Source organism: Chelonia mydas, chromosome 9 (genome assembly GCF_015237465.2).
Source record: "Chelonia mydas isolate rCheMyd1 chromosome 9, rCheMyd1.pri.v2, whole genome shotgun sequence".
Lineage (NCBI taxonomy): Eukaryota > Metazoa > Chordata > Testudines > Cheloniidae > Chelonia > Chelonia mydas.
In genome coordinates, this window is record NC_057855.1 from 1,096,069 (window position 1) to 1,108,858 (window position 12,790).

The following is a 12,790-nucleotide window of genomic DNA, read 5'->3' on the forward strand; positions in this document are numbered from 1 at the left end:
CTAGTGCCACAGGAGAGTCTGTGATACCCCCTCGTTCAGCACAGGGTTCATGGAGATATAGAGAGTACTGAGAGATCCGCATGGGAAAAGTGAGCGGTTACCTTCGATCTGGGTGGGAATTGTTCTCGCGGGTGATGGTGGTGGTTGTTTTATTAGTGTTTATGGTGTGTGCCCTCCTTGTGCGAGACACTGCGCAGACCTAGATGGAGGCAGAGTCCCTGCTGCAAAGAACTCGCAGGCAAGGGTGTGCAGTCACGCCTGGTGGGATCAGGCCCCTGCTGACCACCTGTGGCTACAGTGAGATCTCCCAGGGTGAGAGTTTCTGGTCCCCAACCACTGACATGGAAGGGAGTTTTGCCACCGGCTTAAATGAGAGCGGGTCCGGGCCATTGGCCCATAGCGCATTCTCACTGCATCAACAGCAGCGTAAGAAACCCCAGGAAGCCACCTGTGCCACAGGCTCTGACCTCCTGCTGGTGCAGTTATTGGACCCTCTTTTATTTGCTGGTTCGCAGGCTGTGGCCCATCCTTCCCTGCACCTAGTCTTGTGCTGAAATGTTAGAGAAGGAGGCTGGGCTTGTGGTCAAAGCACTGGGCTGGGGCTCCGGGGATCTGGGTTCAGCTCCTGGCCCTGCCCCAGATTCCCTCTGTGGCCTTTGGCAAATCACTTAATTGCTGTGTGCCTCAGTTTCCCCATCTGAACAATGGAGATAAACAGTTCCCTTGCCCTATCTCATCTATTTAAATTATAAACTCCTTGGGTCAGGGGCCCTTAACTGTGTGTGTGCAGTGCCCAGCCCAGGGAGGCCTCTGGGCAAAACTGAAGTCCCTGTAAATAATCTACATGGCTCAGTATTAAGCACCAGCGAATGTGCCCAGCCCGTGGGGGGATTGTCTGCGGTGCACAGTGAGCCCAGTGGCGGTTTGTGTGTCTCCCCCAGGTAATGTTCCATGACGTGGACGTGCTGACAGAACAGCTGTTCCCAGTGGTTGAGGCCATGCAGAAACACTTCAGCGCTGGGTCCGGGGCCTACTACAGCGACTCCATCTTCTTCCTGTCCGTGGCCATGCACCGCATCATGCCCACAGGTGAGCCCTCCGGGCGCGGCAGCAGCCAGGGGCAGCACAGCGGGTTTCTCCCAGCACATAAATGTACCCAGTGGTCCATGCAATGCAGAGAGGCTGCTGTCACGGGAACAGCAAGCTTGTCCGTGTGCCGACAGGCAGGTTTGACCTCGATGAGCTACGAGCCACTGCCCTAGTGCGGCGCACAAGGGCATTCTGTGTAGCCTGGTGCCCAATACTGCATCACTGACACACACAGGGCCGTGTTGGCTGGTGATTTCCAGCTGTGCCCTGGGGCTCCCTGGCCCGTTACAAAGGTGGTGCTGGAAGGTGCAATGCTGCAGCTGTTGTTTCCAGGTGGTGGCTGGGGAGTGCCCAGGGCTAACCTGCAGTGGGGCTGAGCCCTGCAGTCAGACGTTCTTCCCAGCTGCTGACACTGCATAAGGCCTCTCCTCCCGAGGCTCCGGAGTATGCTCACACGTTCCCCCGAGGAGGTAATTCCCTGTGATGGGGTCAGAACCTGATTTCTGCTCCCTGTTCTTAAGGAGCCTGGTGAAGGCCCAAGTTGTCACGGTCTCACAGGTCGTGCTCTCCCGGCTCCGTGCGGTCCCTGGGGGGAACCCCCTACAGTGCGACAGCCCTTCTCAGGGGTCCACCCTCTCTTGGGGGTTAAGCCCCTCCGCCTCCTGGAGCCGCACCTCTCTGAGCCTCCAGCATGCCTGACTCTCACCGTGGGCCCCCTCAGGGAGTCCCCTCGCTCTGGACCCCCGGGGCCTCCATTCCCGGGGGAATAATGCCACCCTGATCGCTGGATCAGAGCGACTCTCAGCCAGCGGAACACAGGAGGGTGTATTGAGCGTCTGAACCCAGCACAGGAAACTCTCTGGGCCTCAGGCCTGGCCTCCCTCAGCCCAGCACATCTAGTCTCTCCAGCATCCAGGCGGGCTTCGGCCGCTCATGCTCTTTGGGCCGAGCTGTCCCCAAAGCCCCGGGTGGGAGAGCTGGTGGGTCGGGGAGCCTGCATTTAAAAGGCCAGTCCTCAGACACAGACCTTTCCTTCACCCACGGTGGTTTCAAACCAGCCCTGTTGTGGACCAGGCCAGAGGGAGCTCTCTGTGCCATGCGGGCCTGAAGTTGTGACTGCCCCAGAAGCTCAGGTTGAAAGGGGTGTTGCTGGCGAAAGGCGCTCGGCGCTTGTGAATGGGACAGCGGCTGGGGTACGGGTGTGTGTTCGGAGCACCAGTGATTTTGTGGGTTGAGTCAGCGTGTCAGGACGCTGCTGTGTTACGTCCGAGTCTCCTTCGTGCCCCTGGAGCCCACTGAAAGGAACTGAAGTCGAGGATCCAAACAGCCCTGAGCTGTAAAGTAGTATGGAGCAGGAGGCTGCCCTGGCCCTGTCTCTGCTTCCGACAATATCTGAAATTCTCCAGCTGTGTTAACTTCCTGCTTTTCCATCCCCACCCGTGCCTGGAGAGCAGATGGGGACACAGCAGGTTTGTGGTAGCTGATGGCCCCTGGCTGGCTGGCTCCGTGTGAGCAGACACTGGGAGCAGAGCAGGGTATTGATTAGTGCGTTCCTTTCCCATCGGAAAGCTCTGTTGATGGATTGTCATTGATTTTGTCTTTATCTGTTCTTATCTTGCCTTGCTCTCTGCATGATTGTGGAACCAAGGGACAGCAATAAATCTACAGGAAAACAAAGCAGCCCTGGAAAAGGGGCTTGGCTCAGTTAGCTGCAGCCTTTTCCTTCCTCTGCAGCCTGTGGGTAGTTCTCCTGGGACACATCTTCTCTGTAAGCTCGGCCTGTAACTCGCTGTGTCCCTGCTCTGTCCTCCCTTCCTGCTAAGACTCCTGTTTCTCACAGCAGGGGCCAGACCTGGGAGAGTGGCTGAGTTGTTGACGCACTAATGAATGTTTGGGTCAGAATTTGATGGTCACAGACCATGTGGGTGTTGTGGGGCCTTCATAGCGTTTTGCATCCCTGATTCAGCAAGGTACCTGCGTGTGAGGAGCCCTCTGGCTTCAGGGGGGCAGCCCGGCCCTTGCAGCTCAGCACACACGGCAGTGTCTTGCTGAGCTGGACCACTGAGCAGTGTTTGGCTATGGCGGGGAATGCGTTGCAGTGGTTAGAACAGGGGGCAGGGAATCAACATTTGCATCGGTGACGGGAAAGGCCTGTTAGGTCATCTAGCCCAACTGCCTGCCAGTGCGGGGTGGCTGGCTCTGGAGCTATGTTCTGGCCAGCCACTGTTCCCAGTGACAGCGCTCCCAGGGCTTCTCATGGGGAAGCTTCATTCTACTAGGGCAGAGTTGAGCTCTCCAAAGCTGTCTAAGGGATTTGGACACTCAATTCTCATGGGATCCAAGTCACCTGGCAGCAGCTGCTTGTGTGCATGTCCTGGGTCGAGGTGTCACCAAGTCACCTCGCTTCCCTGCTCTTGTTACTTGCGCTGCCTAGATCAAAGCAGGCTCGGGCATGTCTGCTTGTGCTACAGTCACGCCTCTGATGGCAGTGTGGACGTAGATGTCATTAATGATTGGCTGTAAGCCAGGGGCTCTGAAATGTGCTCAGGGAAGTTTCTGTTGGGCCATAAAGCCCATTATAGCTGAGAGAACACGAGGGGGTGGCTTGCCTGAGCCCATAGTGTATCGTGCAGCGCCGGCAGTTATATGAGCAGTTGTTATTTTCCAGACAAGGAGGAAATGGAGTAGACTCTGGCATCCTTCCTTTGTTCTTGGGCCGTCCTTTCAAACACAGCCTTCTGGAGGAGGGTCATAGCGTCAGGCAGCAGGGAAGGCAGGAGGGTGACCCAAGACCTTCCTGGTGGAGGTCTGGACCCACTGGCACCATGAGGCATGCAGAATGGTTTTGGGGCGGGGGAGGAATCTCCGGAAGAAAGAGGATGTCTTGGGTTATTTTGTGATGGGCTTTCTATTCGCTGAACAGTCACCCAGATAAAGTGAATCTATCTAATGCCCAGTGTTGTTAGATATCTGGATTGGCCTGGCCAGGCACCCGGTGTGGGGCAGAACAGGACAGTGGGTGGGGGCTGAGTCCAGGAATCTGTCCTTGATGCTCGTTAATTTCCAAAAGAGCAAAGACCTGCTTTTCTACAGCCCAGCAGGCTGCTCTCTTGTGTTTCTTCCCATCCTGATTTGTCCTCCTCCATCTGAGAAGCAGGTACATCCCACCTGCCCTCCGGGAAGCCTCAGTTTGGCTTGGAATGCTGCAATCCCAAACCCCAGAGATGGTTCTCACAGCAGCCTTTGCGTATTTGTTGAAAGTCATGGATCAGGACAGCAGTAGGGGCATTCTGTTACATGATGGCTGATTTTGTACCCTACCGCAGCTGAAATGACTGCAACCCCCTCTGCCCCCTCCTCCCAGGCGCTGGAGCTGTGCCAGGACTCTGACTGGAAGGTTTCCCTGCTGCAGTGACCGAGTGCCAGGCAGTGTGCTTGGCTCTCCTGGCGTGACTCCTGTCGGAAGGGTAAGGTGCTCTCGCTATGGATCATTGGCTGCATGGGATTGTGGGCCCTTTGGAATGGATTTTGAATGACTGCCTCTAGTTGCTTCCCGTGCAGCAGGGCTCTGTGGTAATGGTTCCCATTTGTGAATTCTTGTCGCTCTGAAATTGGCTCCTTTCTTTGGCTTGTATCACTGGCTTCCTGTGAAGCTGGCACTTACCCTCCAAGGATAAGGCAGAGCCACTTGAGCCTGCTGGCCTCCACCCAGCCTAAATCCCGCCTGCGTGCTTTGTGCAGCTTGGCAAACTGCGAGCACCGTCTCCCTCTGCAGAGGCAGGTGTGAAATGCAAAGGGCAATGTCTTGGTGGCCAGACATGTCAGTCACTTGTCACGTTCCTGAAGCCGGAGTCTCCTTCCTGTGGGCATCTGGGGCAGCTAGCGATGACTGGTCACTTGCCATTAACAAAATAGAAGGAAAAGCGCAGACTGGAGAAAGTCACATCCTTGGAAACCTTGTCAGAGAGGCTCTGAAACACGCAGGTTCTGTCGTCGCTCTGAGCATAACGCGTCTGCCGTGGTTTGAGCTGCTGGAGGAGGAGTGGTCAGGTGATGCTGGGGTGGGCAGAGGCATGGAGGGAACAAGGAAAGGTGAGGAACAGACTGCATGTCATGCACAGAATGGACCAACATGCCAGCCAGCCAGGGTAGGAATAAATGGTCAGTTTTCTGAATGGAGAGAGGTAAATAGTGGTTTCTCCCAGGGCTCTGTACTGGGCCCAGTCCTTTTTAACATATTCATAAATGATCTGGAAAAAGGGGTAAACAGTGAGGTGGCAACATTTGCAGATGATAGAAAATTACTCAAGATAGTTAAGTCCAAAGCTGATTGAGAGGAGCTACAAAGGGATCTCACAAACCTGGGTGACTGGGCAACAAAATGGCAGATAAAATTCAATACTGATAAATGCAAAGTAATACACATTGGAAAACATAAACCCAACTATACATATACAATGATGGAGTCTAAATTAGCTGTTACCACTCAAGAAAGATCTTGGAGTCATTTGTGGATAATTCCCTGGCTGCATTTGCTGAGCTGTGTAGTGTCCGTCAGAAAAGCTACTAGAAAGTTAGGAACCATTAGGAAAGGGATAGATAATACATCAGAAACTGTCATAACGCATGTATATAAATTTATGGTACCCCCACACCTTGCACACTGTGTGCATATCTGGTAGCTGCATCTCAGAAAAGATATATTGGAATTGGAAAAGGTACAGAGAAGGGCAACAAAAATGATTAGGGGCATGGAACAGCTTCCGTTTAAGGAGAGATTAATAAAACTGGGACTTTTCAGCTTGGAAAAGAGATGACTAAGGGGAGAAAATGACTGGTGGAGAAAATGAATAAGAAAGTGTTATTTACCCCTTACTTAGCACAAGAACCAGGGGTCACCCAATGAAATTAACAGGCAGCAGGTTTAAAACAGACATAAAGAAGTACTTCTTCACACAATGCACAATCAACCTGAGGAACTTGTTGCCATGGGTTGTTGTGAAGGCCAAAAGTATAACTGGGTTCAAGAAAGAATTAGATAAGTTCATGGAGGATAGGCCCTTCAATGGCTAATAGCCAGGATGGTCAGGCATGCAGCCCCATGCTCTGGGTGTCCCTTGCCTCAGTTTGCCAGAAGCTGGGAATGGGCAATGGGGTGGATTATTTGATGATTCCCTGTTCTGTTCATTCCCTCTGGGGCACCTGGCATTGGCCGCTGTCGGAAGGCAGGACACTGGGCTAGATGGGCTATTGGTCTGACCCAGTCTGGCCATTCTTATGTTCCAATGGAGACTGAAGCTCTTTCCTGTTGACGCTGTTGTAATGAACTGGCTATCAGGCATGCGCCACTACCCTGTCCTGGGCCGAATCAGAACTGCCAGCTGTGTGTCACAGGCCGTATACTGCAGAGTGCTAAGGGAGAGTCCGCTTTAGTTCCACTGTTGGGGTGCTTTGGCAGCAGGGGGCTCTGGGGCCTGCTGTTGCTGCCGTGAGAAGCGTGGAAGCTGCAGGTGGCAGATGAGTTTATGACACTGCCCTCGTTGCCTCCTCCGGCTGGAGAACGGTGCCGCAGCCCGTGCTGATCTTCAGAAGTAGGAACCTGCTCTCTGCTTTAATGCAGGGAGCGGCGCCGTCTGCAGCTCCTCAGCTCCGCTGGGTCTGAGCGCAAGAGCGAGCAGAGACCAGGGTTTGGGGCAGGCTCTCACCGGAGAGGGGCCAGGCTGGTGTAAACAGTGCCCCGCCGCCCCTCTCAGGCAAAGGAGCAGAGCAGGTGCTGGCCCCTCTCTGCAGACCAGCACCAGGCTGTCTTTCTGTGCTAGGGAGTCACGTGCCCTGTGTCCGGTCCAGAGGGACACGCGAGGGCTGTGTGACCATTAAAACGCAGTTGGCTCCTGGCTCGGAGGCTCACCGTGGTGATGGCTTTGAGAGCAGAGGGGTCAGTGGGGTGCTGGGGACCAAGGGTGCCTCCGAAGACCCGGGGCCAGTTGCCAGTGCAGTCTCTTTGCCTGCGCGTGTGCAGTGCCCGGGTGTCGGGAGCAAATGCAGAACGAGGCTTGTTCCGCCGGCCCTGCGTCCCCATGTGGCAGGTGGATAACCTGTTTCCATGTCGAGTAAATGTACTTCTGGCCGGGGAGCCCCAATAGGTTGCTTTGCCTGTGAGAATTATTGGGAGGCCTCTGGGGATGACGCTCCTAAATAGTGCCGCTAGCCCAAGGAGATCCCAGGGCCGGAACAAGTCCATGACCGTTCAGCCCAAGCAGGAGCCGAGTTGTCATGGGCTGAAAGCTGCCCCCGCTGGGTGGCGGGGATCCCAGGTCATAGGCCCCGAAGCAGCCGGGCTGCAGCTCCAGCTCTGCAGATTTCCCGCTTGGGCCTGAAGCAGGCAGCGTGGGCCAGTCACTCAGGCCCAGGGCCCTGGGTTGTTTACGAATTTGAATAATAAAAAACGAGAGCCACGCAGTGCAGGTTGTGGAGCAGGGAGTGGGTCCTGGGGCGCCCAGCCAGGCCGGACCTGGCTTAACACCCAGTGCTCTTCTGTCGCGCGGCTGGGGGTGCGAGGCCTGCCCCTCCCTCTTGTGTCGGCGCTGGGGATGTGATGCCCCTGGGCCTGAGGGTGCACGTCTCTCTGCCCGCCAAGGCCCAAGTGTGGGATGGACACCCAGAATGAGCAGCGGACACATGAATTGCTGAGGGTTCGTTTGCGCTGTGTGCATAACTCTGCCCCACCATGGCAGCTCTGCAGTTTGGTCCTCCTGCTCTCCAACCCTCTCAGCTAGCATAGCAAGCGGGGGCCGGGAGGAGGGGCCATTCTGATCCGCGCGCAGGCCGGAGAATCCAGCCAGGGATTCCCGTGGCTAAGCTCCAGCCCAGCTGTTAGAAAGGCGCCCACTGTTGATTGAAAGAGCTCACGTGGTGGCGAATCCACCGCAGCCCTTGGGAGTTGTTCCGGGGCTAAACCCTCTTGTTTCTAGTCAGACGTTGTCTGGCTTCAGCTTCCCACCACTGGGTCTCGTTCTGCCTTCGGCTGCTGGCGGGAGCAGCCCTCTGCCAGCAGGAATCCCCTCCCCGTGGACACTCGCTCACTGGGACCAAGTCACCCCCTAGTCTGCCCTGTGGCCAAGGGGTGGGGGAGACACCTAGCGTGCTAGGGAACACTGGGACTAAAGTGGCGACCGCCCTCATATTGCCGGGCACTGGAGAGGCCTGAGAATGTGACTCTCTGTGGGGGAAAGACCACAGGCCTGTTGCCCGCCCCCCGGATACAGGCTGAGCTGCCCGGTCCTGTCAGCACTGGGCAGCGCTGGTACTGCTGTCGTGGAGGCCGAGACCATGCCAGCAGCCTCAGGTTTGCGCCTCTGAGAGATGCCCAGTGTACTGGGGCATCGCTTCTTTCAGGTGTTCAGGCCTAATCAGCCTGGCCTAGCTACGCCCAAGCCAGGTGCGTCTCATCCCATGCGACTGCTGATGTAACCATGGTGCGGGTGTGCGTGTGCACAGTCAGTGCCCTGCTGGTGGAAGGGAGCTCTCTTTTCACACCTGGTGGGGCGTGACTCAGGTGGGGTCTGGGCTGAGTAGCAGCAGGCCAGGAAAGACGTTTGCTGGAGCCACTTTTCCATTAAGCTCTTGTTACGGTTTTGGAGGTGTAGGACGTATGCTGAATGCGAATAGCAGTATTATTATGGTCTGCGTCACTTAGACACTGTCCTGGTTTCTTTATTCTATGGCTTGAAATGCTCAGGATCTCCATGCTGCCCTGTCGCAGAGGAGTCTGAAGCTACTTAATGTGAAATGCTTGTTCTCAGCTGACAAGTGTAACTTGGGGGTTGCAGTCCTGGCTCTAGGGTCTCATAGAGACCTGTCTGTGTCTCTGTCTGTCTGTCTCAGTCTGTCTGCCTGCCTGCCTGCCCGTCTGTCCGGGCCTCGCAGGGGCTGGCTTGGTGCCCAGTATTTTTAAAAAGACGTTTGACAGTTTAAAACGAGTTTAACTTGTTTCAGAAGCTGCTAGTGAAGCTGATTGATGCTTCGTTCGCAGTGTGGTCAGATTTATGGCCCCAGGTGTCTGCATTATGTGTGCAGTGCCTGTGGTGATTGACGGGGTGGGCCAGGCCTCCAGGCTCACTCCCTGTGTTGTAATTGAAATCAATATATTTGAAAACGTAGAAAACATCCAAAAATATTTAAATAAATGGAATTCTGTTATTGTGTAACAGTGCGATTAATCGCAATTAATTTTTTCAATCGCTTGAGAGCACTAGTTTTAAATGTAGACAAGCCCTTACATTTCTAACTTCAGTGGAGTGATTTGAACGGGTGGAGGATCTGGGCCACTGTATGCAGTAGTGTGACTTGCGTAACTCTTAGACTCTGGTTTGGGCTCATGTACCGTTTTTCAATACAATGGTCGATTTTGTGCTGGGGAGACTTGCCCGGCGAGAGAATGTGGGAAGTTCTGAGCGTTGAGGATATTGCCAAGTTAAGGATGGTGTCAAGGTGAAATAACGCCTCTCCAGGGGTGTGCAAAGCTTCCTGCTAGAAAGGGCGCTTTGAGCAGGGGATTGGACTAGATGACCTCCTGAGGTCTCTTCCAACCCTAATCTTTTATGATTCTATGTCCTTATCCCACCTGGAGTGAGAAGGGGTGGGTTCCCTGAAGGTGGACGCAGTAGAGGTACCATCCCAGTCACTCCTTTGCTGTCTGACTCTGCCAGCAGGTGACAATTAGTGCTGATTGTGGTGCTGGTTTGATGTCGCGGATGCTTGTCCAGGAGAACCTGACTTGAGGCACCAAATTCAGTTCTTCACAAGCTAACACCTTTTGGTCACATTTGACCTGACCCAGATTCAAAATGGCTGATGTAAAGCTGAAGGACTCTGTCACCCATTTCTCATCCCCTGGGCCACGCGGTCACCCCCAGAGTCTCTTTGCGTTGGTGGCCAAGGATTGGTGACAAAGGAGGCACCGAAGCCTACTGTGAGCTCAGATCCGTTACCCAGGAGAGAGAAGGAATGCTTCTGTGCGGGGCCGGTGATGTGAGTACAATTCAAGGGCCTAAGGAGCCAGAGCGTCACTTTTAACGAGTCTGAATAAGAATCATAGTCTGTGAGGTTCAACTGAGGTGTGATTATTGCTAATTGAAAATTTTTACCAGCGTGTGGTGAGCTGATGTCAGCGGGTGTCATGAGCAGCTGGTTTGTCACTCAGGAGAAGGCTCTAGTGGGGTAGGCCCAGCCTTGAAACTTCGCCCTGTTCGTTTGGTTGTTATTTATCTGTTCCACTCAGAGTATGCTGAGTCAGGAGAGTTGGGTGGGATGACGGGAAAAGGAATCAAGGGGGTGCTCCTCGGGAATATGATGGACTGTAAACATCTGATCCAAATACATGGGACCTAAAGGTTATAAATGTGTATCTGGCCGTTGTGTTCTGCGTCAGACAGCTCTCTAGTTTATAGCCTCTGATTACACTGGAGGATTGGCATCTTTTAGCTTTGAGGGGATCTCTGAAAGGTCACGGGCAGGCAGACGTGCCCTGTGGAGTCAGAGAGGTTTCGTAGAATTTGGGTGAAGGTGGCGTTCTGTAACCGGGAGGCAGCAGGTTCTTGCTTGGCCAATAAGAACAGCTGGCAGGCGTAGGAAGAGGCGTGGGGTGCGTTTACACCGCGGCTGGGCGCGTGCTTCCCAGCGCAGCCAGACAGACGCGCTAGCCCAGAGCGAGCTCACGTGCTAAAAGCAGCAGCGTGGCAGTGGCAGCCCAGGTGGCAGGCTTGGGCTACCTGGACGGGCGGCTGGCACTCTGCAGTGCAGACGTGCCCCATACAGGCCCCATTCGAGCAGTGTGAGAGGCAGGCCTTGCAGACTTTCTGTGCCTGCTAAACAAACTGACAGGGAGAAAGACGCCCTGGCAATAGAGGAAGAAACCAGCCCAGACTGCAAAGTGCCCTCAGGCCTTAAGGGGCCCAAGATGAGAGGGAGGTTGCCTCTGTCACAGGGCTTTGCATCTTTTTACTAAGGGGATTCACCCACCGCATTGTGTCTTTTCCCCAGCACTGCAATCCTAATCCCAGCCTGATGCAGCGGGGAGGCCCCAGGGAGCGGGGCTGGACAGCGAGCGCTCCTGTGCCACGGGGCTGGCCAGACATTACAGCCTGGCACACAGGGTCCCAGTGCCACTGGGGTTGGGCCAGCCGCCCCTCTGTCCGAGTGGCACTGCGAACCTGTGCGCTAGGTCAGGGCTGGCGTTAGACTCGTTGGGGCCCAGGGCAGAAACTAACTCATCGAAGCCCAAGCCCCTCCACCCAGGGCTGAAGCCGAAGCCCGATCATGTAATTTAGCTTCACAGAGCCCCCTGTGGCGTGGGGCCCTGGGTAATTGCCCTGCTTGCGGCCCCCTAATGCCGGCCCTGCACTAGGTCACAGCACCCAGAGCAGAGAGCTGGCCCCAGCCGCTGCCACGCTGCTGCTTTTAGCACGTGAGCTCGCTCTGGGCTAGCGCGTCTGTCTGGCTGCGCTGGGAAGCACGCGCCCAGCTGCGGTGCAAACTCACCCTACGCCTCTGGTGTAGTCATTGGGGCACAAGCTGGAGCCCAAGCTCCACCCCTGTGAGGTGGGAGGGTCCCAGAGCTCATGCTGCAGCCCAGACCCCAGCATCTACATCACCATTACACAGCCCCTTAGCCCGAGCCCCACGAGTGCGAGTCAGCTGGCACTGGCCAGCCACAGGTGTCTAACTGCTGTGTAGACGTACCCTGAGAGAAACTGAGGCCAGTGGGAGAGCTGGGAGTAAAACCCAGGTACCCAGACTTCATACTTTGTTCCAGCAGCTACCGCACAGGCCGATCGGGCCAGATCGTCTGAAGGCCGCTGCCCTGACAAAGCCACATGCATTGTGAGGTGAGCGAGCGAAATTTTCAATGGCAAGGTGACAATGGATTGTTATACAAAACAGTAACGGGTGGGTTGGGATGACGGACTTTAAGAAATGTCGTTGCAGCATCTGTGGAGGAGAAGGGCAGCCGGAAGCACCTGAAGTGAACTCCCATGAGGCAGTGCAACAGCATGTCAGAACTGCGGTATTTTGTTGTTGATTTTTGGCTGAAAACACAACATTTTCCACAGGGGAAACCCCCCCCGTTTTCTGTCTGGTTCTAATCGCTGCAGCATGGCTTTGTGATCAGGCATTTCAAGGGCAACAAACCGAGGTGCTTTAAGATTTCTAAACGAGCTGGAGCTGTTAACAAAACTGGAGGAAAATAACTGCTCCAGCAGGGAATAATCTTCGCCTAGACTCACACCAGCCCTTTAACAAGAATCTAGGACAAGGAAAGTGAAGACAGTTCCCTTCCAGTGCCAGCAGCCCAGTGGGACACAGACTGATTGCTTCTTCCCAGGAACCCTCCTTTCCCAGAAACAGTGACATTGGCATCTGGAAGGAAGGCTGGAGTTTCTAAATGACACTCTGGGTAGGGAAATCCGGTCATTCGTATCAGGGCTGTGGATTGTCAGGCTTGCTCCCTGCCGTGAATTTCTAGGATGTACAGGGCACACACAGTGAGTGTATGACAGGCCATGGACTGCAGGGCTTGCTTTGCCCACACATCTGCCAGCTTACATGTGTGCCTGGGGGAGTCCCTCAGGTGCCTTGCACTGGGCTGTAATATGGCACTTTCAGAGGCACCCAGACTGAACCAACACCAACTGGAGCAGTA

The 12,790-nt window shown here is 54.8% G+C and overlaps 1 protein-coding gene across 5 annotated transcripts in view; it reads left to right on the forward strand.

The window, feature by feature from the left end:
- XXYLT1 (xyloside xylosyltransferase 1) overlaps window positions 1-12,790 on the forward strand; it is a 101,171-nt gene that overhangs the window by 23,203 nt on the left and 65,178 nt on the right. For all 5 annotated transcript variants that reach the window (XM_037908710.2, XM_043523157.1, XM_043523156.1 and 2 more), the window contains one exon: window positions 942-1,089. In XM_037908710.2, coding sequence (XP_037764638.1) covers window positions 942-1,089 — 148 coding nt within the window. The remainder of the gene's footprint in view (window positions 1-941; window positions 1,090-12,790) is intronic.